At 42.5% G+C, this 26,739-nt stretch overlaps 1 protein-coding gene across 4 annotated transcripts; it reads left to right on the forward strand.

Moving 5' to 3' along the window:
- The first annotated feature begins 7,639 nt into the window (after positions 1–7,639).
- Positions 7,640–18,013, forward strand: LOC143841844 (uncharacterized). Of its 4 annotated transcripts, none has more exons than XM_077346429.1 (2): positions 7,640–7,977; positions 16,570–18,013. In XM_077346429.1, the coding sequence occupies exon 2, from the start codon at positions 16,576–16,578 to the stop codon at positions 17,542–17,544; it is 969 nt and encodes a 322-aa protein (XP_077202544.1). In that variant the 5' UTR covers positions 7,640–7,977; positions 16,570–16,575; the 3' UTR covers positions 17,545–18,013. The 4 variants fall into 4 exon arrangements, with proteins under 4 accessions (XP_077202544.1, XP_077202543.1, XP_077202541.1 ...); XM_077346428.1 differs by lacking the exon at positions 7,640–7,977 and adding an exon at positions 14,799–15,003; XM_077346426.1 differs by lacking the exon at positions 7,640–7,977 and adding an exon at positions 15,705–15,807.
- The last annotated feature ends 8,726 nt before the right edge of the window (positions 18,014–26,739 follow it).

Consider the following 26,739-nt stretch of genomic DNA (forward strand, 5'->3'; position numbering starts at 1 on the left):
AGTGACTAGTTTGCCACAAACACATGTACTCAAATTTAACGACTTGAAATTCATAGTCATACTTTAACTGACAAATGCCTTTATCACCTACTACTACAATTATAATGGAGTGATTCATAGAAGTGTGCCTTTGAATCATCAGTCTTGCATAACTATACTAAATCGACTCTTACAGATGATTTTGGACTGCGACACAATCCAATGGAAACTGATCCCATTCAAGTCCAGTGACTTCAGTAAGAGTGTTAAGCAGGGACCTGGATTTCTGCTGGTCACATGTAAGGCATTTTATGCTGAATATCAGATTCTTGCTCATATTTTTATATCTACAGCAGTTTGGTGTGTGCTTGGTACCCTTAAGAATGTCTCTTCTTGCTTCTTTTGATTTGTTTTCTGAGGAACAGCAGGATGGTGATTACGCGTATTGCTCACCTGATAGTTTCAGCCATATGGAAATAGTATTTGACTTTCTAATTCTGTGTGAAAATGTAATCAAGTTCAATGCAGTAGAGGTTTTTTTTTTTTTTTAGTTTGCAGTTTGCTGTATTTTTGGGACAGTTTCACATCTGGCTTTGGACCAAGAAAACCGTTGATCAAATATCTTGTTATAAATGTCTAACAAATGGCTGACTACTGACTTCTGAGTTTGCCCTTCTCCTCCAAACAAAACAAAGGTCCTAATAATTGCGGCCAATTGAGAAATGAGAAGGTTGAACAAAGAGCAGCCAGTCACATGGCACCATGGGGGGAAATGAAAACAGAATGTTTCTTTCTTCAAAGACCAGCACTGCAAAAAAGACACTCTGGAATCCAGATGTTTAACCCCCCACCCCCAGCTCCCTCTTTCTAGGGTATGAATAATACCATAAATGAAAGAGAGAAGGTACTTCCAGACGGGTGGAAAAAATAAGCTTTTTCTGCAGAGGGAATGAGGATGGGAAGGGAGAGGGGAGGAACAATGATCTTTGCCTATGTGTCCAATCTTTTTTTTACCCTCCCTGTGAATTTGGAGCTCATAATATAATGAGCTGCAGAAGATCATGAACCAGCCTAATGTGATGTTACTTCATAGCCTTGTGAGAAGGCTGAATAATGCCTCCCTCCTCTCACCTCCACATACGCATTTGATTCCCCTGAGAGCAGAACAGGACAGAATCTGTTGTTATAGTATTGCAATTTTGGCTGGAACTGCCAACTGCCATTGGCTTTGAGATTATTGCATTTCTTCCAGAAACTGGACAGGAATGAAAATGGAGAAGGGAGGAGAAGATAGGTTTCCAGCATTTCATCCTCAGCAAAATAGTCATCTACATGCCTATCAAGGCACAGGCAACATTTCATGTAATGAAGCCTTTAGTGTGTCTCCTACAGAAGATGGAACAAAAATTAGGGTATGTCATACTGCGCAAATGTTTTCTTTACAAAAAAAAATACATCTAAACATATAGTTGTATGTAGTAGTCTCTAAATGCAGAATACATTATATTAACATTGTTCAGAAGATCTGTGTTTTAGCGGTGATCCGAGAAATGAAACTACTTATTACAGACTTCTCCTTTTCCTTTGTGTATGTAAGAGTTTGGTCTGTGAACTCCTAATCATGTCAGTGTTCATGTTTAGCATTTTAAAAGTAGGATTCATGTGTTCCACAGAACATGCAGGCTTTCCTGTCGGATGCTGGGTATATGTAGATTTGACACACGATGTTCAAGCAATAAATGTGCAAGAAAATGGAAAGGGAACCTAAAACTGGCAAAGGTCGAAAACCTCTCTTGAAACTGACAAGAGGTTTGGTAAACATTTTGATTGAGTGGAGACAGTCTGTCTCAAAATATATCCATTCATGAACTGTGTAAACTGCTCGTGAACTGCTTGATAGTTTGTGGAAAGTTTGTGCTGATTGACCTGCCACGAAATTCAGTTTGCAAACCATGGACTGTCCAAAATTCATCATGAACTTTAGCTTGTGAGCTGGTTTGTGCCCATCCCTAGTTGTGACTTCATAAAAAGGAGGCTGCTTTATGCTGAAACACCATTATTGATGTTGCCATCCTCTAGAATTGATATTTAAAAAGGAAGCTTGGCTCCTCCTGAACTCCACTCAGAAGTTGTTCCCAGGATTTACATGGGGTAGTGAGGTCTCAACTCGGCCCCCACAAATCTGGCTCCAAAGGTTTCTGCGGCTCAGTGGCATCAAACTGAGAGGCATCAGAGGGCATTTGTAGATCTGCAAGGAGCGAAAGACATTTCCCCGCCTCCCACAGAACTGGTTTCATAGCTTATGCTGACTATCGGCTTTAAACCACCATGTAGCAGAAGCTGTCTCAGATTTGCATAGGGTTGGTAGACATTTCTCTCTTCCTGCTTGCAGATCTGAGAGGATCAGCTGGGCCAGCGGTTGCTGAGAACTCCTATGTCCCCAGCTGATTGGAATAGCTAATATCCCAGAAGAAAAGATGAAAAAACAATTGATTTTTATTTGAGTCAGCTATATCATCATCATCATCATCATCATCATCATCATCATCATCATCATCATCATCATCGTCATCATCGTTATCATCGTTATTATCGTTATTATTATTATTATTATTATTATTATTATTATTATTATTATTATTATTATTATTATTATTATTATTATTATTATAGGTTACATGATAAAACCCCACATAAAACAGACAATATCTCCATTAAATCTTGGTGGCAAAATCTCCCACCCCTGCAGCTAATAGGGGCTGCCTCTTGGTGTAATGCAGCTAATAGGGGCTGCCAATGGGACTACACATGCCGACAACCATCGGCAGCGGTGATCTGGCCAAAACTGGTAGCCAAAACAGATTATTTAAGCTGTATTCAGCTTAGAAAGTACCAATACTTATAAAGTATTTTTTCAGATCAGTTTAGCTGAGTGCACCATCCTACTATCACGGCCCCATAGGCTGTAATGAAGCTGAACAGAACTGAATGCAATAGAGCTGCAGCTGTGGAAAGAAAGCAAACAATACTGAAGGTTAAAAAACTGTGGAGAGGGGAAAGTCCTAACAGGCTGTCTCTTTCTTTCCTGACAGGAAATAAAACAGTGCAGAAGCTCTCAAATCACAGACAGAGAACATCATAATGGCATATGAGGGCAGAAGCCAGCCTTGGGGCACTAAAACTGAAGCAACTCTAAAGAGGGAATGGATCCTTTTAAAAAAAGATGGAATATAGGAAAATTGGTCCCTGTTAAGTCTGGTCTGAGGACATGTCTGTGCAGGAAGTTGCTGTTTTGCCGCTTTACTTTAAAACGAGAAGTCCAAAAAAACAATAATTGTAGAAAGGGGACTCCGGGTATTGTCGAACTTTAATAAGTTCTTTGTAGAAATTATTGTGATCAGTCCTATATGCTTAGGATGGAAAAACCTAAATAAACTAGTTTTTAGAGTCCTTTTTCAGTGTCAGTGAAACTACTGTAATGCCAGCAAGAAGTACTTCATTATATTTTATTGAGCTGTGTAAAAATGATACCCCCAGTGGGTCAAATGCTGCGCTGATGTTGTCCTCTAATTACAGCAGCAGACTGGATTCTGTGCCTGCATACTCATGTATATTTATTTTACATCATCTGTCTCAAGAAGACACAAAGTGAGATGTATATTCAAAGTATGTATGTGTGTTCGTAGGTTGACTTTTTTTGCCTAGTAATAAACAGTAGGACTGGAATTAGAGGAGGTGGTGGTAGGAAGCAACTCAGTGACCCATTATGCACGGGGGTTTTAGCGCACATTCGGGGTGGAATGGCGGCGACTAAAATCACCGATAACGCACGTAGCCGGCTGCAACTGGCCGCAGCTTCGGTGCATGCCGCCGAAAAAGCCGCGTCAGTGAAACGCGGAAGAAAGCGCAGCTTCCGGGTGACCGGGGCGCAACCAGAAGCGGCGCCCGGATCACCGCGTGCATAATCGGTTACTCTGGGTTTTGCCGCCGTCACGCCCCGCCCCGTACATAACCGGTATGCGTCGCGTCTTCTCCCTCCGCGTTTTCCATGTGACCCGAAATCACTGTTTCGGCGGCCGTGCATAATGGGTCAGTGTGGAAATTCTACACCCGTTAAAAAGGAGCCTGAAACTACAACAACAACAACAATAACAACAGCAACAGCAACAAAATATGCTCTGTTCATAATTACCCAGTTCATCACCTGCAGCCTTCTAAGCCAGTGGGCTCCATCCTCTCCCAAACCAAGCTTTTAAGAAGTAGGAAACTGGGTCAGGCAAGCTGGAGATCACAGAAAACCCATCTTTTGTCTCTATTTCCATTGATTCGGAATATTTGTGTGAAAGAATGGAAAGCCCATAAGAATGATCCTTATTTCTACAGCTGTATATGGAATGATTGTCTTCACAGGTTTACTGGAAATATAGGAGCTGCTGGGCATAAATCCATAAATATATTTGCAAGACAGAGGCCATTGTAGAAGTAGTCAAATACTACTTTCAAATACTAGAAATATTTTTGTGCAAAATTCGAGCAACTGTATACCTCTCTCCTGCTCAAAAGTAAACTGTATTTTCTACTTTAAAGAAGTTTAGCTTTGTTTCATCTCCTTTCCTTTCTCTCCAAGAAATAAAGCTATCCTAATTGCTCCCAAACATGTGAAAAACAGCCTATCTATGCACTTAAAAGTGGATGGAAGAACTGATTTCTTAAATCATATGGATGCTGTATTCACATGTATACATATTTCCCAAACATTTGCATCCTGATCACATTCACTTTTATGATACCATCATTGGTAATTAATAAAGAAAAGTAGAACTAAGAAAGGAAAAAATATACACTGAATAGGAAAAACTTATGGGTATCTCTTAATTTGAGGATTTCAAAAGTTGACAACTTTAAACTATTTTTTAAAAAAATCATGATTACATGGCTCTTTGAACTGCCTGAGTAGCATAAATAATTTAGACCTGAAGCATTCTACTGAATTGCCTTGGTAATCACTACCTGTGGGAAAGCTCAGTTTTGTACAAAAGGAGAGAACTCTGAGCCCTTTGGTTGGTAGAGATCTTGTTCCCCTCAGGACAATCTGGTTTTAAGTTCCATTTAAAATGGAAAACAACCCATTTGGAAGTTGCCAAGTTAACCCATGCAATAGTTTTGTTTTCTGAATTTAATTTCTTATTTTCAAACAACTCCCATAATAAAAAGCAACAACTAATGCCAGTGAATTAAAACCAGAATTAGTAGCGGATTAATATTCATGTGAGGATAACAGCAGGAATTTGGAAAGATTGACATACAACATTTTCAGGCCAAAGTACTTGGATTTAAAGTAATTTTAAATTGAAGCCTGCTTAAACATTAAGCTAGAAAGCATAATATTCTTGAAAACTGCTCCCTCGCTCCGTAAATCCCTGTCTGGAATAATATCCAAACCCAAGACTGAGCAAATCTGTGAGAAAAGAAAAATGTGGAGATATTTATTTGTAAAATTTTGTTCCATCTTTCCACCTATAACAGGGGCTGAAAGCCAACTCAGAAAAATTTCCTTGAAAAAAAAACAGCATGAGCCATTCCAACATGAAGAAAGTTCTAGGAGCAAGATGGGAATAGCACAGAGGTCTCCAGTTGGTCCTTGGCATGAACGGGTCTCACAAACATTACAGCCATTGACAACTGCCAGCAGTTTGACATAGTATTTGTTACTTTGGTGAACTAATACAATCTTAGGGGGTGCTAATATTGTTTCTATTGACCTTGAACCCAGAGCTACTCAGCTATATATCTTGGCATACCAAAACACACATACTAGGGCTGGGAATGCTAACCATCAAAATAAAGTTTTGATCACTTGATCAGTCTTGATCCAAATGACTTCTTCAAAACACTTTTGTTTTTGTAGTTAATATAAGTATCAAACCTATTAGTAATCTTTTTTTGTATATGGTTGTTCTAATAAAGTTAATGCTTTAAAATTATTTTGCCCATTGTCTAATCTGACTAGTAGTGCCTCTTCAGGAGCTCAGAAGAGTTCCACACCATCTGCTACCTGATGCTTTTACCTAGAGATGCTAGGGAGTAAAGCGGAGCTCTGCATGCAAAGCAGTTGCTCTACCACATGAGCCACAATCCCTGCCCACCATCCAATGAGTGGGATAAAGACTCCAACTAAAATCCTCGATATCGGAACAGATATTGTTCCAATGGGCACAAATGTTTCTATGAAACGTGATATGAACCCAAGCTGGGAGCTGAGAAGTAGGTAGAGGGTGACAGTTTCCGCACTGTAGGCTTTGTGCCAGGCTGCAGGCTGGAGTTTGAATAGGGGCAGGTTGCCACGCCTCTTCCTGCTCCTGCACAGGGGAGCATTTGGTCCAGTGCACCTTGTCAGCTCCCGTTTTGTGCTTCCACTTGGGAGCCAGGGCAGCGAAGATCCCAGTGTCAAAATGGTCGGAGAAAATCTTGTAGCAAGGATCCTATCAGTTGCATGATTACTATTTGAAAACCAGTTGGTCCCATAATAGAATTTCAGCCTCCACAAAACATTCCACCCCTCATTTTTGTCTGGCAGGGCAAAATTAGTTTTGTTTCAAAATTTCTCCAAATTAGTTTTGTTACCTGGGACATACTCCTGCCTTCTCCAATACAAATTACAGAAAGGCTCCAGGGCCTAGCACAAATCACACTTCCTATTGTTCTCCAGAGTCTCTAGTGTATGATGCTCAACAACTAACCACTATTTACTCACTGAGGGCATAAACACTCCACCTTCCCGAATGGCAGCAGAGTTAATTAGGAAGGTTGGTGGCATAATTATTGGGAAGAAAATGCTGGTTTCAAACACTTAATCAGTGGGTATGTCATGGTTTTAATGAGCTGCTCATTTACAGCGTTGGGGGGGGGGGAGTGTACAAAGATTTTAGCCAGAAATAGGGCAGCCTCTGTACAATCTCAGGGTTTAATTAAGGAGATGGAAGGTTGGATTCTTTCAGCCAAGTTTTGTGTAATTCCATCTGCTCTGAACTCAACAGAACAGGAAGCTATTGACAGGGCACTTGGGGCCTACATCTGGAAACAACATGTTTCAAAACCTTTATAAAGCTTGCACTCAAAAAGAAAAGAAAACGAAAAAAATAACAAGCAAGGAGGGTTCAGGAGCAATGGAAAGAGCCGAGGGAGAAAGCCACTCGGCAATCAATGGGCGTTTCTTTGGAAGAGACATTTCTGAGGTGCATAATTGGTAGTACTGGATTAAACGTTTGTCTAGGAAACGACAAAGAGGCCGAGGTGCCTGTTTCAGCAGTCATGGTTCTGAAAAGCCTCCTGCTTCCACGGCTGGCTTCTATCACGGCTGGGAACAAGCCAGTTCTTTGTTCTTTTACTATTCAGTCTGTGGAAAAGCAGGCAACCAAATGCTGCTTCAGCCATTACAGAGTTGGCTCAGTCCCCCAGGAGGTTTGTGAGCAAAGGTTGCCAGACCCAGAATTTTTTCTTCTTCTTTGTCTAGGGACATTTCGTCCAAATCTTTAGAAGCTTGACATTCAAATTTTGAATGCTTAATTGGCTTGTAAGGGCAGCATCATCAGTGCCCCAGTAGCTCCCCGGGCAGATTAATCAACTGAAGTTTCACTTGGGGAGGCAGTCGGCAGTCGGGGACATCTGAGTCAGCTCTATAAGACTCCTTGGCTGAGCATCAGCCTCTCTCTTTCCTTTTCCATGCCTGAGAAAAGGGTTGCCAGTCAGCCATTCTCAGCTTTTTTACCATTGAGAAACCCCTGAAACATTCTTCAGGCTTGGAGAAACCCCAGAAGTGGCGTGACTGTGCAGAATATGGTTGAGGAGCATAGCTGTGTACATGCCCCTCCCCTTCCCCCCTTCCAGGCTCATCATTGGCCATTTTGGGAGGGGGAGAGGTCAATATGACCATATATCCAGAGGAACTAAGCCAGCCTCAAAACTGCATTGGGAACACAGCAGGAAACTTCAAAAAAGGTAAGAGTCTCACTGTTTTTTCATTGTGTGGAATGGCCCCAAGTATGCCTCTCAAAAATATAGCCCCACACAATTTCAAAAGGATAAGGAGTATAATTGAGAGTCATATAGCAACTGTGTAGCAACCTTGGCTACAAAACCACACATAATGGTACATGTAGCCAGTTCTAATATGATTTTTTCCCCCAGAGCTGAAATGCTTCTATGGCCATTCCCAACCATGCTATTTATTTGAATGTGCCAAGACCCAGAAGAATGGGAAATCACACCTAAGTACTTAACACATGCCACCAGCTCAATAACATTCCCATTACTCATCCATCTGTGCTTAGGTCTTCTTCTGGATGACATCACTATTTTGCTCTTACTGTAGTTAATAGTCCGAAGGTCATTATCACAGTATGACGCAAGAGTTCTCAGCATATGCTTTAAAGCAGGGGTAGTCAACCTGTGGTCCTCCAGATGTTCATGGACTACAATTCCCATGAGCCCCTGCCAGCAAACGCTGGCAGGGGCTCATGGGAATTGTAGTCCATGAACATCTGGAGGACCACAGGTTGACTACCCCTGCTTTAAACCAATACTGGTATGAGATAGCACAACTGCATCGTCTGCATAAAGTAAAATTGGTCTAGAGGCCAATATAGGAGGGTGAATGCCTGTGTCAGAAAAACTGTTAAGCATGGAATTAATATAGAAATGGAATCAAGTGAGTGACAAAAAACAACCCTGTTTAACACCATTATAAACAGAAGCTGACAGATGCCCAGCATGGTTACAATTAACCCGTAGCCATGTGTTTTTATATAGGCAACGGATAAGAATTAATAGCTGTCTATACTGGATCTCAAATTTACTCCACAGTCTAGCACAAGGGATACGATCTAATGGTGACCTAAATTCAACAAAAGCTGCATTCTACCAAACCTCCCTCTGGGTCTGCAATTTTTCCCCTTTGATTAAAATGTTATATTTCCTTTTTGACTCTTATGGGAACCTTAGCTGATTCTTTTCCCTATATGATTTTTCTAGCATAAGGAGGTTGCAATGCGTTCTCTATCAAACCAGAGCTTGGAATTATCATAGCAGGTATGGCCTGTTTGGTTTCTTTGTATTTCAAAAACTATAAAAAAAATGAATCAAATCTTTATATGCTTCTCGTGCCACTTCTATTGATTCAGCAGTTATTAAGGAGATACAATATTGAGTACAGGGCTCAGATTCAAGCAGTTCTGACAGGGAGTTCGCAAGTTTTATGAATCACTTAATACATGAGGCCCTTAATCCCTTAGAGACTAACAGTGAAGATTCATGATCTTTCAATATGACTCTCAACCTGGAAACTCAAAGCTAAGCCAAACAAGTTATATGAGAACATAATATAATTGTGGAAGCTCCAAAACTAAAAATGTAAATTCCTCATGATTATCTTCCATGGTCCCCTCATTTAACAGAAGAAAAGCTATTGTTTTTGTAACCTGCTTTTTACTACTAGAAGAAGTCTCAAAGTGGCTTACAGTTGCCTGCCCTTCCTCTCCCCGCAACAGACACCCTATGAGGTAAGTGAGGCCGAGAGAGCTCTGAGAGAACTGTGACTAGCCTAAGGTCACCCTTCTGGCTGCATGTGGGGAAGTGGGAAATCAACCCCATTCTCCAGATTAGTGGTTGCTGCTGTTAAGCAGTACACCAAGATGGCTCTCAGAACTAAGTCAAGCCTGAGTGTCATACATATGAGGCAAAGCACTGAGGTATTGCAGCCCTGTTCCTTTGAATGCCTGGCAGGAAGGAAGGAGGTGACATCATCAACCACAGCGAGGGGGGGGGCTGGGGGCTGGAAATAGGATCAAATAGGGCTTTTGCTCCTCTCATCTAAGTCAGGCCAATTATTCTATATGAATGGCTTAACATCTGGCCTGGGAGATTTTTAACTTGCAGAGCAATTGAAGAAATGGTTTATCAGCTTAATTTTAAGGTTTTAAATGTTTTATTGTGTGAGATTGTGCTCCTTGTTTGTAAGCTCCCCCCAGACCTTTTTGAGGAGGGCAGCCTAGAAATCTAATAAAAATCTGCTATCATAAGAGAAGCTTCTGGATACAAAAGGATAAAACTACCTACATACTTTTCAAGTTTGAACCATTGTTTTTTTTACCAGTAATTGCTGACACTGGGGAGGAAGATAAAAATTAAAATAAAAAAAACAGCCTTGAGTTAAATTTAAGAATAATGCATGTGCATAAGAGGGTAATGATTCAAGATGGATAACTGATGCCTATACAGATACCCAGACTGCCTCTGCATCTGCCTCCCTTGACATTAGGGATTGTTTTAAGTGAGTATGTAGCAAAGACATTCATAACCAGTTCTTTTTGAGACCAAGTAACACATTCAATGAAAGAGATGTCATTTATTTGACTGGGCTACATTGCAATATTCCAAGAGAGCAACTTAATAGAGGGTTTTTTTCATTCAATTGTAGTCAAGCAGGGGATTTGGAATCATGCCTGAGGGACAAGCTATTTGTTTCGAGATTCTTTATGAAAGTAGTTGTATACTCATCTCGTGAGGATTCCTCTGCATCAGATGTTGACTCCCCTGAGGGCATTATAAATCCAAAATCCTTCAGCCCAGATTCTGTTACTTAGACATTGTGTACAAGTCAGATGTCGGAACAGGATCCACCTGAACCAACCATGAATTCTATTGCTGATTTGAATGTATTTGTTTCATAATTAATGTTGTACAGTTGTGTGTGGGGCGGTGGGGGGGGGTGAAAGCTTTAAAAATCAAGACAGAAAACTACTGCTATAGTAGTACACACATTTCCATTTAAATGAAGCCCCAAGTAATTTACCACCAGTGATGTACTGCCACCATGCCCCCTGTTTTCTGTTTTACATTTGAAAGACATATGGCACCTATCATTCTACCATTTCTCTAAATCTACATTGACCCTCAAAGACCTTCACTGCAGTTAGTCTAGGTTGAAAAAAGAAGCCAGAGTTAAGGTCCTGTCTGGTATCAATTAGCCCTGCCTAGCTTTGACCAGATATTTGGTACAAGGTGGCATTTCTTCATAAAGACTGTGAGAATGTTGACATATACTGCTGTAAACTCTAATAGCCACTCTCTTTTTTTTCTTAGAATTTGGATACCAGCTAGCTTTTTCACTCCGTGTCACCTAATTCCCTTCCTTACTACAGGTGACATTCCACATGGCTTTTCTCCAAATAGGTCTGCTGATCCCCTGAATAACTTTAATTTTTAGGGCTCCTCTCTGCATACAGTCTCTTGTCATTTCTTCAGCACTACTGACTCATTCCGCACATTTTGGATAATGCTCATTATCCTCACAATGCAGGAAAATTGAGCTGCAAAAGCACATTGAAAGTGCATTATCCAAGGTGTGCATTAGAGATCATTAGGGAGCCACAGGAGAGGCTTTTGAAAAGTGCATGAAACCCTTTGAGGAACCCTACAAGTACTACAGATTTAGTGTTTCCTTATCAACATATAATTAATGTAGGGAATTGCAGTCACACTAGCCTGCGGGATTCCTAGGCACTGGATGCTAGATTAGGTGGACTCTCAGTGGGAACCAATAGGGTTCCTCATATATTATATGAAGTTCGGACTCTAGAGTAGCGGTCCCCAACCTTTTTAAGGTTGAGGACCACCTTCGGTGGTGGTGAAGAGCCAGCGGCCCGGACGCCACGCATGCACGTTAGCGCCCCTGTTGGTGAAAACGTGCATGCGTGGAGCTGCCGCGCATGCGCGTTTTCACCACCAGAGGGTGCTAACACACATGCGCAGGAACTCCACGCATGTGTGTTTGTGCCCGCCGGTGTGCCGGCGGCTGCGCCTGCCTCTTCCTCCCCTCTCAAAGCAGAAAACTAGCCGGGCCGCGAGTGAAGCGGCCACTTTGGCAGCCGCTTCTCTCGCAGCCTGGTGAGCTTCTCTCTGCAGGGGTGGGGAGAGGCAGGCGTGGCGGCCCATCACCGAGGCCTTCGCGGCCCGATAGTAGGCCGCGGACCGGGGGTTGATGACCCCCGCTCTAGAGCAGTGATCCCCAACCTTTTTATCACCGGGGACTGGTCAACGTTTGACAATTTTACTGAGGCCTGGGGGAGGGGTAGTCTTTTGCCAAGGGATGTTGCTGCCGCATGAGCCCCCAGCTATGGCGGCTGCTGGAAAGCACCAAAGGTGAGCCTGCGGCAGAGTGGCAGGGCAGCCCCTGAGGCAGCAGCCGGGGAGGAAGATGAGGAGGAGCCGTGGCTCAGTACCGACTGATCCACGCACTGGTCCCGGTCTCCAAACCGGGGGTTGGGGATCACTGCTTTAGAGTATATATGCTCCGAACAATGAAAAATGAAAGCACATTTTAAATGTTCTCCTCCTCTTATTGTTTTACAATTTAAGAATTTTCTGTAAATCTGGGGACTCCCACAAGTTAATAGAATTATTTTTCTTCTCCGTACCTGGCCGTAATCTGCAGATTTAACTATCAATCTCTGTAGTCATGTTCAGAAATAGATATGACAAGCAAGATCCTACAAATACATGCAAGGGGGAGAGTGTGGACTTCTAATCTCGCGAGGCAGCTTTGATTCTGTGCTCCCCCACATGCAGCCATCTGGGTGACCTTGGAGTCCCCACAGCACTGATAAAGCTGTTCTGACCAAGCAGTAATATCATGGCTCTCTCAGCCTCTCCTACCTCACAGGGTGTCTGTTGTGGGGGGAGGAAGGGAAGGCGATTGTAAGCCGCTTTGAGACCCCTTTGGGTAGAGAAAAGCGGCATATGAGAAGCTACTCTTTTTATTATTATTTCCCCTACATCCACTGTTTCCTCTTTTCCTTCCCTAAAACCCTCATAGCCTATCCCATATTCCAGCTTCCTTCTGTCCTTCTCACCTAACAATCAACCTTTATTTGCACCCTCTATTGCCAGCTTTCTACCTAGGAAACTTGTGGCACTACTAGACCAAGTTCATCTGCATAGTAGGGAATCTTCAGGGACTTGGGAGTGGCACATTAGTTCTCCTCTCCTCTTTTCTGCCCTCACAACAGTCCTGTGTGGTAGGTTAGATGTCCCGATGCACTGCTGCAGAGTGGCATTCTCTGCAGCTTTCAGTGTCCCTGCATCCTCATATTTGGTCAATTTCACCAAACTGGCAACCATTTTGTCATGGTGCATACTAAGCTGTTTCAAAATTCCTAAACTGCCTACCTTCAAGCTCAGTAAGCTGGGGTCCCATGACCTAATTAAAATCATAGACTGCCTTCCTGATTAATTTCCTATACATAGACATCAATGAAAATCCTCCTGTAACACTTAGACATGAATAACATTGTCCAGAAAATCCATTTCAAGGATCACTCATTTATTTAGTGTCACATCCTATATTAAATGTATAACTCCTGCACATTGGTCCAGACATCTACAATAGTATAATAGCTACAGATCAGAACTTTTATTTTGGTTTTTATTAACTGAACATGTTGGGTGGGGTGCATGTTTCAGATCAGCACAACCACCCTGAGGAAGTAAGCATATACTTTGCATTAATTTCCTTAGCTGGTTTTGTTCTCCCATTGAGCAAATATCTTTCCCATGAAATTCCATAGCTGCTGTTCTGTTCCAGAGAACTTCTCATGTATTGCCATAGATATGTTGGTAATTAATTCATTAAATATATATTGCCAAAGACGTACATTTCCCACCACCACATAAATAATAACAGATTCACATAAGTGAAAAAATAAGTACCATTTGATTTGGTATATCCTACACTATATTCAAGTACATAAACAGATGAGTACTGAAGAGAGGGTTTTCTCTATTCCATTTTATAATCTGGTTCTCTACTGCATCCCAGTCTTCCATAATACTAGATTCAAATGAGTAGCCGTGTTGGTCTGCAGTAGCACAATAAAATCAGAGTCCAGTAGCACCTTTAAGACCAACAAGGATTTATTCAAGGCGTGAGCTTTCGAGTGAAAGGTCTGAGGAAGAATGCTTGCACTCAAAAGCTCACGCCTTGAATAAATCTTTGTTGGTCTTAAAGGTGCTACCGGACTCTGATTCCATAACACTAGTTTAACACTCGTTTAACTAAGAAGATTTATAGTTGTGGAATTGGAGTAGGCAAAGATTGCTGAGTTTTTAAGTTTCTTCTTTGCATTTTGAACTCCTGCCTTATCACAAATATAAATTTGTGTCCACATTTTTCCTCCTAATGAGGTGTGGGCACATTAGAAACTGCATAGCATGGCACTGAACAGATTGGAGGAAAGCACTGACTAGATAGACCTCGCAGGTTTGCCGACCCTGTCCTATGAGATTGCCCAAATCCTGTAGCACTTGACATTTTCAGATGTCGTGATGAATCTCTAAATTTCTTCTAAACCTCAGAATCCTGATTTGTGGAGAAGAAAAATATTTGCTCAGGCACTTGTATTTGGATGTCCCAACTTAAACCCTTCACATATTTTAAATCATTCTGACCCTGTAAGTTAGGACAGCTTTATTGCAGATGGTGGTTAACAGGATTGCTTAGGGATCACTGGAAAGTTTTGAGGCAGGCAAAATTTGAACCAGTGCCCTTCTATACCATGGATCCTCACATCCATGCTACACCACCTCAGAAGGAGTCTCTATAGCTTTCCCTATTAAAGTTTTATTTATACAAGACTCGGGGATATCGTTTTAGGGACAGAGTTTGCTGAACAAGTGCCAGACAGTCTGTGGAATCTTCTGGTATGGAAATACAGTGATGGGGAAAGCTGCATCTCTCTGATTTCTTCCAAGGGGAGCCATGTTGGTCTTTGAGCTCTGTTTACAAGGCAGCTGTCCAAACCCTGTGCTATCTGTCTATCAAAAAGTAGCAAGATGGCAATTCTAGAGTGACAGTTGCAATGCCCACTAACTGACACCTGCTAGAATCTTGGAGTTCTCCCTTCATCCCCGACCAAACTAATGGACTGACTCGTCCTCTGAATCATCCTTCCTAACCAGGATTTTGCAAGTGTAACAGACATACATTATTTTATTGCCTTTATCTACTTTATTTTTTTAAGTTGAATGAAAATTACCTCCTTAATAGCACCTCTGACCTTGAGATAGTACCCTAATTTGTAATTTAGATGGCCTTGAGACCATTTTTCTTTTTAAGGATGTCAGAGAAATTTCAGAGGTTTTGTTAAAGATATTTTCTAAGTTTGGCTTCTCTCCACATTTCTTAAGTGGTTTGTCCACGCAAAGTTGCCTTGTGTTTCTATTTGGATGACAAGTAACTTAGAAGCTGAATTCTAAATACACTAAAATATTCCTGGTCCAAAGCTTTAGTCTTGAAAACGCCAGGTGATCTTACCACTCTCTTTCATCCTCAGCCTTTCCATCTGGAATAAGGAAATCACAGATGGGAAAACCAGTGGAGTGATTAGACCAGGATTCAAACCACCGCTCTGATATAAAAAATGCTGGGTGATCCTGGGCCAGTCAGACACTCTCAGCCAAATCTACTTCACAGGGTTGTTGTGATAAAATGAATATTGCAGTAGCAGCAGGAATACAAAACTGAGCAATGAGGGCCTCAGTGTGATTATATAGAGAAAGTGTGGCCATTGAGATGGCCTCACAAGACCTGAGCTGCAGTGGAACAGCCCCATGGGACCCAAATGACAGTAGAATGCCTACCACGGCCCAGCCAGAATGAAAAATGGCTGAGCCGGAATGCAGGAGAGTGAGGCTTGTCCCTCTGGATGGGGCTTTAAAGACTGCCATCCAGCAGACAGCTGGTTTAGATCAGAGGCTGCAGCACCGGCTGACAAAGTGGGTGATGGCAGGAAAGCCTGTGGGACCAGGCGAAGCCCCATAACTGAAACAGACTTGGAGGATGGGTTAGAAGCCTGGGTGAGGCCAGCATAGGATGGCAAAGGTAGGCCAGAGAGGCAACTCCCACAGCAGAGAGCATCAGCAGAAGGGGGAGGGATTGAGGATCAGACTCTGCCCCCAAAGGACAGTGTTGAGGGATTAGGAGTAAGGTTTGAGGACCAGGAGGCAGAAACCCTTGGTGGGTCAGCATCATGCAGTACCCACTCCCATATGACAGTTCCCCTTTGGACCATTCCGTCCCACTGCTAATAAATTTAATTACAAGAATGCCCTCCTAAGCATTTCTATTTGCAGATTTTAAGGAATCAAAGTATTGTGGGAATCTCCCTGACCTCCTCAGGTAGAGTGTTTCACATGGTGGGAGCCACCAGAAAGGATATGAGTAGGCAGTGAACCATCTTAACAATTTGCATGTAGGAACCTTTAAATCATTCCATGTGGGCAACCAAATTTTCCAGGGCAAATAATAACAGACCTTTGTAAGGCTAAGGCTCAGTCCTGGGGAGATTACCTTTGTTTTCCTGAACTCCTGAGATTACAGGCATGGGACGGGGTCATGTGTGTGGGGAGTCATGTTACAACTTTGAACATTGTCCACAAAACTGTTTGTTGTGGCTTTGCACAGTTCTGTTGTAAAACTGTAATAGTGGAAACACCAAAGAATAGGACCAATGCAATTCTCTTTCTTCTCTTCTATAGGTCCCAATGTCATTAGAAAAGGAGATCACAGGGCCCCAAAGCCCTTCATCCAAAGGCCGCATACAGGATTTGCCTCATATGATACAGCCACTCCATGAATCTCTACATTCCATGTGTCCTATCTGTTTGGAAACCTTTGACAACATGCTGTACTTAAGCCCCTGTTTACATAGTTTCTGCTTTCTTTGCACGCAGGACTTGTTGGAAACCAAAACAGAATGTCCTTTCTGCAACCAGACTTTCAGGTCTGTGTTTCACCCTGTGAAGGTGAAATGGCACCCTAAGGAGCTCCCATCTTTATCTCCCACAAGACACCACAAAGGTTCTTCCCCTGGCAAAAACCGCTCCCCCAAAAAACGTATTTCTCCCAAAAAGCATGAAGAAACCAACCGCTCCCCCAAAAAACATATTTCTCCCAAAAAGCATGAAGAAGCTTTTCCAGCTCTATCTCCCAAAAAACATCCAAAAGAAGTATGCATCCCTTTACATGACAGAAGTCATTCTGAGGATCCCATTCCTTTAGCCTGCAAGGATCAATCACCCCCTGAGCACCTGAGGCACCCCCTATCTAATCCTCCTGATAGGAAAAAAACGCCGCTTCCAATAAAAGAAGAAGTCAGTCCGGAGATATATTCTCACGAGAGGTACTCTGTAAAGTCACCAATGGAAGATGACTCATCTCCTGGTGGATTCACTGACCACCAGAGCCCTCAGAAATGCCCCCTCCGGTCTGTCTTAGGAAAAAATTCAGATCAAGCTTCTTTAGGCTCAATGCAGGATGAGAAGGCAGAGAATACCACAGAAGGCTTGCCGAAATCTGAAGACTGTGCTTCAGACAGTCTTTATTATAGAACGACATCAGCCGAATTGTCAAGGCCAAACATTGTAGAAGCCACTGTGATGCTTGTTTCTTCCAGTATCTTGTTGTTTGTATGTCTGTATTCCTATTTGAGTTTAATTCTGTTGTATAAATAATAAAAACCTAGTCAGATCTGATTGTGGATATTTCAGACTTTGGGTAGACGGCCACCGGATGACAGAGAAACGTAAAAGCGGATGAAAGTGACAAGCCTTTGCACACTGCAGTGCAACTCTAAGAACAGTTTCCTGGATATAAGACCCATTGAATAGACCTCAGTAGGATTCTGAGTAGACCCGCTTAAAATGACATGGCTACTTAGAAACAAGGTCCACAGAGCTCAGTCTGCTTAAGCAATATGATCTTAAGCCTATTTATGTATTGCTTTTCTGGGTGTGCACCAAAAATTTGTATAACCTAAAAATGCAAACGTGAAAAGCAAGAATTTGCAAACATGTAAAACGTATAGGAACCCTTGTCAGGGAGCTAGACTGGCTACAGTATCCTGTGAAAAGCATAGCGACAACTTACTGTACGTACCCATTATAGGTATTTATATAGATTATCCTAAATGTACTTGTAGAACTCAGAATTAAACAATTGACCTTTAAAAAAAACCCAAATTGGCTAGTGTAATCCTTATCTTTATATTTAAACATTGCTCTAAAGGAATTCTAAACATCAAGAGGAATTGTCATGGCCTTGGCCACTTTGCCTTGTGGGTTGCCTAGTATGAAAAAGGGTCGTGGACTAGATGGGCCACTGGTCTGTTCCAGCAGAGTTCTTAACTCAGACAGATTCCGCACAGAGGTGTAAAACGTACTCCGCCTCCTGCTTCTAAATGCACAATTGGGAGTCAAGCGTCTGCCAGCTTCCTGACGGGAGTGCCCTTTCCTCATTTTCCCGCTGCCTCGTTGCAGCTTTCTGCATTCCGACAAGGTGGTGGAGAAGCCAGAAGAGAGAACAATCTGAACTTCTCTTCCTGTTCCTTGACTTGTCAATCAAGGCAAGCCATCAATTCCTTCACAGCTGTTGTTTTGGGGACTCAAGCTCCCCCCCCCCCGAGCCCTGAAATTAATTGAAAAAATGAACTTCCACATTGCTACGGGGAAATGCCATAACACCAAAACATTTATTTAAGAAAACTTACACTTTCGTGTTGCTGTGGGATCACGCCACAACAATGAAATATTCCCTTAGATCTCTTTTCAGAATTCTTATAGTGCTCTCTCTTTATTTTGGGATACATTTGTGATAGGCTGGCCATGGTAACTGGACCCCAATGATTGTGTGTCCACAGTAAAGATATAAACACTGAGCATGGATGCCAAGCTGATAGGGAGAGGGCATCATCACACACACACGCCCTCTTTCCCTGTTAATTCCTCACCACCAGAAAACACACACAGCAATGTGTTTTGGGTGCCTCAATAAGGAGAACATTTTATTTATTTATTTATTTTATTGAGGGCATGTAGCTTTGCGGTCCTACAGCAATGTGGACTGCGCCATTTAAAAATATTCTCAATCTGGAAATGGAGAAGGGAGGCAGGTGTGAGGACAAGCAAAACATTACTGAGATTGTTGCGCGTTTCTCCCTCCACATTGCTGTGCAACAAGAAGTGGGAAATCGTGATCTTGCCATTTCCCTCAAGCAAATCTGCCTAAAATTCTTGCCAATCTCTGCACAGACACGGGTTGCTGCCAACATCATGTGAAAGCAGCACTAAAACCCACAAGCAGGTGGAGATGTCCAGGGGGCCGAATTCCTTGTGTGGAATCGGTCTCAGGGTAGCTCTCTGCTCTCCTCCCCATATTAGACTGATAGGCTGACTGTCCCAAGGTGATCCAGTGAGCTTAACAATAGACTGGGCATTTGAATGCAGGTCTCCAGACTCTTAAGCCAACACTCTTTATGATTAATGTGAGAGGCTTGAAAAATGTTTTTTTACAATTAGAGTTATACAGCTAACTGAACAATGACTCCTCAGCCTATGGGTACTCTCCCACTGAACAGATGGCTCATGTAGCTCCATTTCAGGAGAAAGTCTAGGGAACAGTGAGTGGAATGAGGCTAAGCTCAAAAAACTGAGACACGTTGGACAGCCCACTACAGAACTGTTACAGCTGCCTGAAAAAATCAAATGATAACAGGAGAGCTGTCAAGTTACCCAAGTGCCAGGCATTCTTTTCTAGAAGTAGCATACTAGCCACTCCAGGTCACAGTCCTCTGCGCACTTTTTTTGGGAATGTAGCTCATTAAACTCTGTGGGACTTCACTCTGATGAAAAACTGGACTGACCTACCCAATGACAGTGTGTCCATTCATGGCATGCCTTAAAACATTCTCCTGGTTGTCAAACAGTTTTTTTTCAGGGTTCCATGTTTCATGAGTCATGAGCAACAGCACAAAGCCCTAAGTGGGATCACTGTATCTTCCCCCACCCCAGGGTTGGGAGGGTAAACCTGTTCCTATTTATTTAAGTTTCCCTATCAAAAAATATCTTGTAGATGATACCAGCTGCCATTGTACCTTCTGGAGACGGCAAATATTATAATCTTCCTATAGATTGTTCATAGAATCATAGAGTTGGAAGGGACTTCCAGGGTCATCAACCCCCTGCAGAATGCAGGAAACTCACGTCTATCCGTCCACCCACAGTGTCCGTCCCCCCATTTCTCAGTTGCTCCTCTCAAGCAGCCCACAAAGCATTCAGCATACTGCAGCATTTCTAGCCTGAAGGTATTTGTATTAAAATTCATTACTGCTACCTCTAGGATGATCTGACCTGGATAGTCTAGGCTACCCTGTTCTCATTAGATCTTGGAAACTAAGCAGGGTTGACCATGGTCAGTATTTGGATGGGAGACTGCTGAGGGAGCCCAAAATTGCTATGCAGAGGTGGGCAATGGCAAACCACCTTTGAACATTTCTTGTCTTGCAGACCACCAAAGGTCACCATAAGTCAGCTGTGACTTAAACGTACTTTCCACCACCACCACCGCCACCGCCACCACCACCACCACCACCACACTACTAGGGTGCAACTAGATCTGAGCACAAATGTGGATCTGCCACTAAAAATGGTAACTCCATGTCAAGTTTTCCCTATAACATAATTCATGATGTGACATCACCTATTTCCCTGGCTGCTATGGGTTTGTATTGGTGTCAGGCTATAATGGGGAACAGGCAGGGAAACATGTTACATAGTGATGTCACACCCTCCATTTCCATGTGTCTGTTGCAATATCTTGTATATCTTGTTTACACTTCACGCTAGTATTTTGGGATGTCTTTTTTAAAAAGACGTATTCATATTTTGCATTTCTTATCTCATGTATTCCCTATTGTTCTGAAGAGCTCCAGGCAGCACATTCCATTCTCTTCTGACTTCTTATGACAGCCCTGTGAGGTAGAATTAAGTCGAGAAGAAATCAGTTGCCTACAGCAAGTTTCATGGCCAAACAGTAATACAAGCCTAAATTTCCATCATTCATTGATTCATTCATGAAAATGCACATACTACCTCCCCGGAGTATTTGTCTGAGGCAACTGACAAAATAAAACAAGATAAAATAATAAAAATGGAAATAATTAAAAAAAAAATTAACAGCTGTTATAAATCCAGCCACAGCATTACTAACCAAAAAAAAAAGCCACCAACCTAAAATAATTGGTGTGATTGGTGTAACAACCATTTAAAAAGACCAATGCCCTAATTAAAAAGAATATATACCACCATGTTCTGGAACATCATTGGTGGTGGCCATCTGATACAGTCCCTGTGGTGCCCCTAGTGGCAGTCACACCGTTGTGGGGGAGGGCTGATTATTTCACCGCCATGTTGTGCTAATGTGAATTTTAAAGGATTTTCAATGGGGGTTTTGTTGTCTGTGGGGGTTTTATTGTGTAATCCGCCATGAGCCATCTTGCTGAGAGTGGCAGGAATAATAAATAAATAAATAAATAATAGAATAAAATAAAAAGCCCGCATGAATCAAAATGCTTTGGCCTAGCACCTAAAGGAGGCACCAGGTGAACCTCAAGGGACATTCCACCAACAAGGTGCCTCCAGTGAAAAGGCCCTGTTTCTGGTTTCTGTCTATCTCTCCCCTGAAGGGGAGTGGGATCTTAGCCGGAAGCTTCAGCTCACAGCCCCACCCTTAACGCAACTCATCTCAATTACACATGTCACAAAATCGTTCTCTTCCATTATAATGTCACACTGCTATTACCATGTTGTTGGTTTTGCTTCATCTTCCGTTTAGGAACTGCACTCAAAATATTTTGGGTATGTCTTTGAATCCTTGGACAATAGGTTAGAAGCTTATGGAGAATGAATGAAGAGGCTTCAAAACTTACTCTTATGACACCTTTAAGATGTAACAAATTTATTGTGGTGTCAGCTTTCATGATCCAAAGCTGGGCTCATTAGTCTTCAAGGTGCCAGAAAGACTTGCCAGCAGCAGACTCACACGTCTCTCACTCAGAAATGTATCCTTATGATTTCCAATCTACAACCTCTGAGCTTCCTATTGCTCCTTCTCTGTTCTATTTGCCTGATTTATTTGATTTATTGTGGAATGACTAAGGAATCTCCTGCCCCAGCTTTGAAGTCAGCAGTGACTTCAGGTCCCGTGGCATGCGTGAGCTTTCCTTGCAAAAGCCGCAGCAAGCCTTGCTCCCCCTCGGAGCGAGGGGCCCTGCCACAGCTTCTGTAAAGAATCCTGTTACAGCTTCATCACAGACAACGAGTGAGACAGTGAAGCGCTACTCATTTTCACCAAAGCTGTTCCTTCTGCCCTTAGCACGTGCTGAACACAAGGGTCATTCAAATCCAGACATACAAACGGAACATCTCACACTGCATACAGTTGATCAAATTGTTTTATATCCAACTTTATTTGCTATGCCTGTACAACTTGCAGCCTGGCCCACTACATATCGAAATAAGTCCTACTAACTTAAAAGGGCCTTACTTCTAGTGACATGAGTATTCCTACTTGAGATTGTGCCATTGAACTCAATGGCTATGTTCAGATGTCATGCCATTCATGGGCAGCACCCCAAGTAATATGTTCTCACTCAAAAGCTTCAAACTGAATTTCCTCCCATTTCATTTGTGCCCTTTTAAAAGGCAACAAAGGTGACAGCAATGGCAGCAAGAAAGCCTAATTGTGTCATAATTCTGCCGGCGCACACATTCAACTTCATTTGGATGGACACATCTGAACAGCTTGCCAGACAGCTGGGATCATGAGCAGCAACCAAGACGTCACCTGAACTACTGGGTGTTCAAGCATAGCTATACAAAGCTAGGTTTTAATTAAGTGAATTATTGTTCATATATGATTGTCTAAATGCAGACCATTCTGATAGCTATGACTAGTTAGGGTATATCAAACAAGGAACTGAAGTTGGTTTAGTAACCACAGTTAGTGTGAGATGTATGAACACGGCCATCCTGCCTTGTCCTTCATTGCTACTCTCATCACAATGAAGGCTGGAATTCTGGTTGAGTCTCTTCAAGGGAAGGAGGAAGGTAGAGGAAAGGTGATTAAACAAGGAATTTTAAGCCCACCAAGATGTGAATGATCATTTTTGAGTTGTATCCTGATTTCACAAACCACACTTGATATAAACCATGTTTTTGTGCTATGTCTGAAACGAGTCGATGGGTATTAACTTCTAAGTCAATATGATTGGCTGTTAGGCTGTTTAGAAGATGTGACAGGAGTAACCAAGAGAAGCCTCTCAGAGAAGGTTGTCCATTGCATCTCTGCATGTCTAGCTTTACGTCTGCCTTTCTCCTCAGGGAGATGCAAGTGGGTAGCCATGTCGGTCTGAAGTAGCACAACAAAAATTGAGTCCAATGGCATCTTTAAGACCAACAAAGATTTATTCAAGATGTGAGATTTCGTGTGCAGGCACACTTCTTCAGACAAAATGGAACAAGGATCATGAGGGTGCAGATATATAGAAAAGGTAAATTAGCGGCAAATTAGTAAACTGTGTCACAGTATCCAAATTACGCCTTTTGGACTGTATAGCCGTTTTAGCAAAGAATTATCATATGGTATTATATGGGATAAGTTGGATACTATGACATGCCTTGAGTAAAACTTTGTTGGTCTTAAAGGTGCTATTGGACTCAGTTTGTGTTTTTCTCCTCAATGAGTACTTCCAGATCAGCTACTCAGGCAGAAACCCTGGTGAGTACCCATTTCCCACCTCCCTATGCCTGGGCCTTGGCACAAAGAGGAACGTATTTCAACCCCCCACCCCCCCCCGCCTTTTCCCCAGACGTGCACACACATAGACATGGAAAGTGGAGTGGGCGTTAATTGGCATCGTTCTACTGATTTGACTGGCATTCCCTACCGATATACACACAGCCAAAGATTTTGACCATAGAACAATGTGAAGCAGAAATGCCAGCTGACCCTGGCTTAGACTTGCGCCTCACAGCACTTCTGCGTGAAGCCAGTACTTTAGATCATTTTCAGACAAGTAACAAATATGCTTGTGTGTCAGTTTCTGAGCCAAGGGAGGTTAATCAGTGGCTTTTCCTTAATCGTTTAAATACAGGCCAGCTGTGTGCCTACAAAGGCAGCTCCTACATTACTTCATGAAATCTGTATGGAAACTTTTGCCTCTTTCGGGAACAGATGTCAAAATGAGGCTATTTTATATATTGGCGGTGCTACCCTTTTCAACTTTTCTTCCCCTATTCCACTCCCCACTGTGCTTTATTATGCTCTCCCCATGGATCGACTTTGGGGCATCTAGTGGGCACCATTTTAGTCTCCTCTCCATATAGTAAATTTTTAAATCCCAAAGGACTGTTGCCCAATCAATATTTGAATATATGGATGATGTTGATTATGATAGAGAGGGGGGAGACTGGGGCAAAGAGAAAAGGAAGAATGCTTCAAGAATTACTTTTAATTTGGAGATAGATGGCTAAGACACAATTCAGATGCTCAGTAGCCTTTGCACTGTTACCCAAGGCCAGATCTGGGCTGCCAGAGGGATGGAACCCCACGGGGCATCTATAAGTATTTGAGGTCTCTTCTCTAAAGTAGCAATCCCCAACTTGTGGGCCATGGACCACATGTGGGCCGTTGACTAATTGGAGGTGGGCTGCGAAGGACGCCTTCTCCCCCCCCCCCCCCCGGCCCTTTACAACACACTTCGGGTGTCATTGTCTCCCATCACTCCCAGATGGGACTATCTCGTTGCACAGAAACAAGCTCAGGGTTCCCATTGATTTGTCATTGTCATGAGTTAAAATTTCCATGAAAATAAAATGTTCCTTATGTTCGTTGTTGTGGCGTGTCTGTATCTTATTTTGAAGGGATGTTTAAACATTACCATAGCGATCAGAGAGCGTTAGGGCAGTGGTTGAGAGTAGAGGAGTAAACTACCCCCCCCACCGGACCTCAGTAAAATTGTCAAGCGTTGAGTGGTCCCCAGTGAAGCTCCTATCACTTGCTGTTTTAGCCATCTGCCAATATTATTCTTTCATCTGCTTTTTCCACTGTTATTATTCTTCCATCATTACATTTGCACTGGAGCTCTCTGTTGGGTTGTGAAGCTTATGACATTTTTACGGTTGATTTTAACCTTCTTATGTGCTGAGTTTTATTTTCTTTACAATGATCTTCATCATTGCTGGGAGGAGGAGCATAAACGTTTCAAAGAAATAAACACACCCTGTGCCTCTGGCTTGTGATAGCTACTGTACATCTATCTGCCTAGATGCATTGAATAGCATGAGGGTCACCATGGAGCCAGCAAAGCAGACAGAAGTCTGTTTTTTTGCTGCTGGCTGGGGGACTCCATGCACTTGCTTCTATGGGGGTGGGGTAATTCTGCATTAAGGCAAGCAGTATCTGCCTGAGAGCCTGGTAGCTCCCTTACCTTCCGTATCTGTAAATCAGAGGCTTTCAAGGCGAGGAAACACCCCCTGAATCTCAGTTATTCTATCCTTCCAAAGAAACTGACCCTGCTTCTGCAGTAACTGCCTCTGGCACTTCCTACCTCTTGAGAGTAATGGGAAGTGAATTTTTATTTTATTTTTTAACCCCACAATTGAGTGATGCCAAACTGCAGTCATCTGAAGGGCAAATGTCTAGAAGTGAAGCGGTGTTTCTGTGAAAGCTGAGCAGCCCGGGGGCACTTGGCAAAAATTATTTATGGTCTGTCTGAGCTTTTCAGAATCAGGTAATCTGCAGTTCATCAGGTCAAGCAACTGAAAACAGAAGCCTAAGAAAAAGATAACTATGCATTTGAACCAGCTAATGTCTCGTGATGGTATAGAGGTGGGACTATTGGTTAGATCCGGCACAAGGTGTCTGGAACTGCCAGGACAGCGGCCTGCAAAGTAGGCATTTCATTGATCATTTCATGACAAATATTGCAAGAAAACAGAAGGGGGGGGGACCCCAAGAGACTGCAAGGAAAGACTTCTTAACAGAGCAAAGTAGGATCAGAATACCTCTTCGCTCAACAAAACTGGCAAGTACAGCACCTGAAAAAAGGAGGGCAAGGAAACTGCTACTGATTTCTTTGATGATCTGCTTTGAGCCTACTCAAATACTACTTTACACCAGGTACAGAACCAAGGAGTAGACAATCATCATAGCCTTTCTACTGAAATGCAAGAAGAAGGAAAGGAAGTAGCAGGGAATGAGCCGGGGAAGAATCGAATGCCTGGCTAGCAGCAGCTGAATTAGGTCACATTGACTTTATTTCTCCCGCTCACAGGTACTTAATGCACTATAGGATCTGAGTTATTTTACAGAACAGAAAGCCTGTTCCAGATCCTCAAATTTCTATGCAGAGCTCCTGTGTGCAAGCAGGGGAATCTGCCTGCCTCTTCTCTTGCACAGCTGCACTCTTATGCTGCCTCATGTCTGTTCAGAAGAACAGCTCCTTTTAGTACCTCAGAGGCAACCTACTAGTTCTTGGGCTTAAATTAAAATGGCACTAATATATTTTTCATAAAATCCTGGGCATCCCCACTTACACAACCGTGTAAGCCTCGAAACTAATCAAATCCAGTTGGCTACCAAAGCATGGCTAGCAACTTAAATTTTTTTTATTCATCTTCATTGCCATACAGATCCTTGTTTCCTACATGTTATCTGAACATCAGAGTTTGGAGTGGCTAAAATTAATTGAAGAGAAAAGCAATTCTTTTGGATTATCCACAGAATTATTGCACTCCTTTCTGGAAAGGTCTATGTGTCCTGGAATTGCAAGAACTTAGAAGTATGGCAAGGAATAGATGCTCCCCTTGGAG

Source organism: Paroedura picta, chromosome 7 (genome assembly GCF_049243985.1).
Source record: "Paroedura picta isolate Pp20150507F chromosome 7, Ppicta_v3.0, whole genome shotgun sequence".
Classification (NCBI taxonomy): Eukaryota; Metazoa; Chordata; class Lepidosauria; order Squamata; family Gekkonidae; genus Paroedura; species Paroedura picta.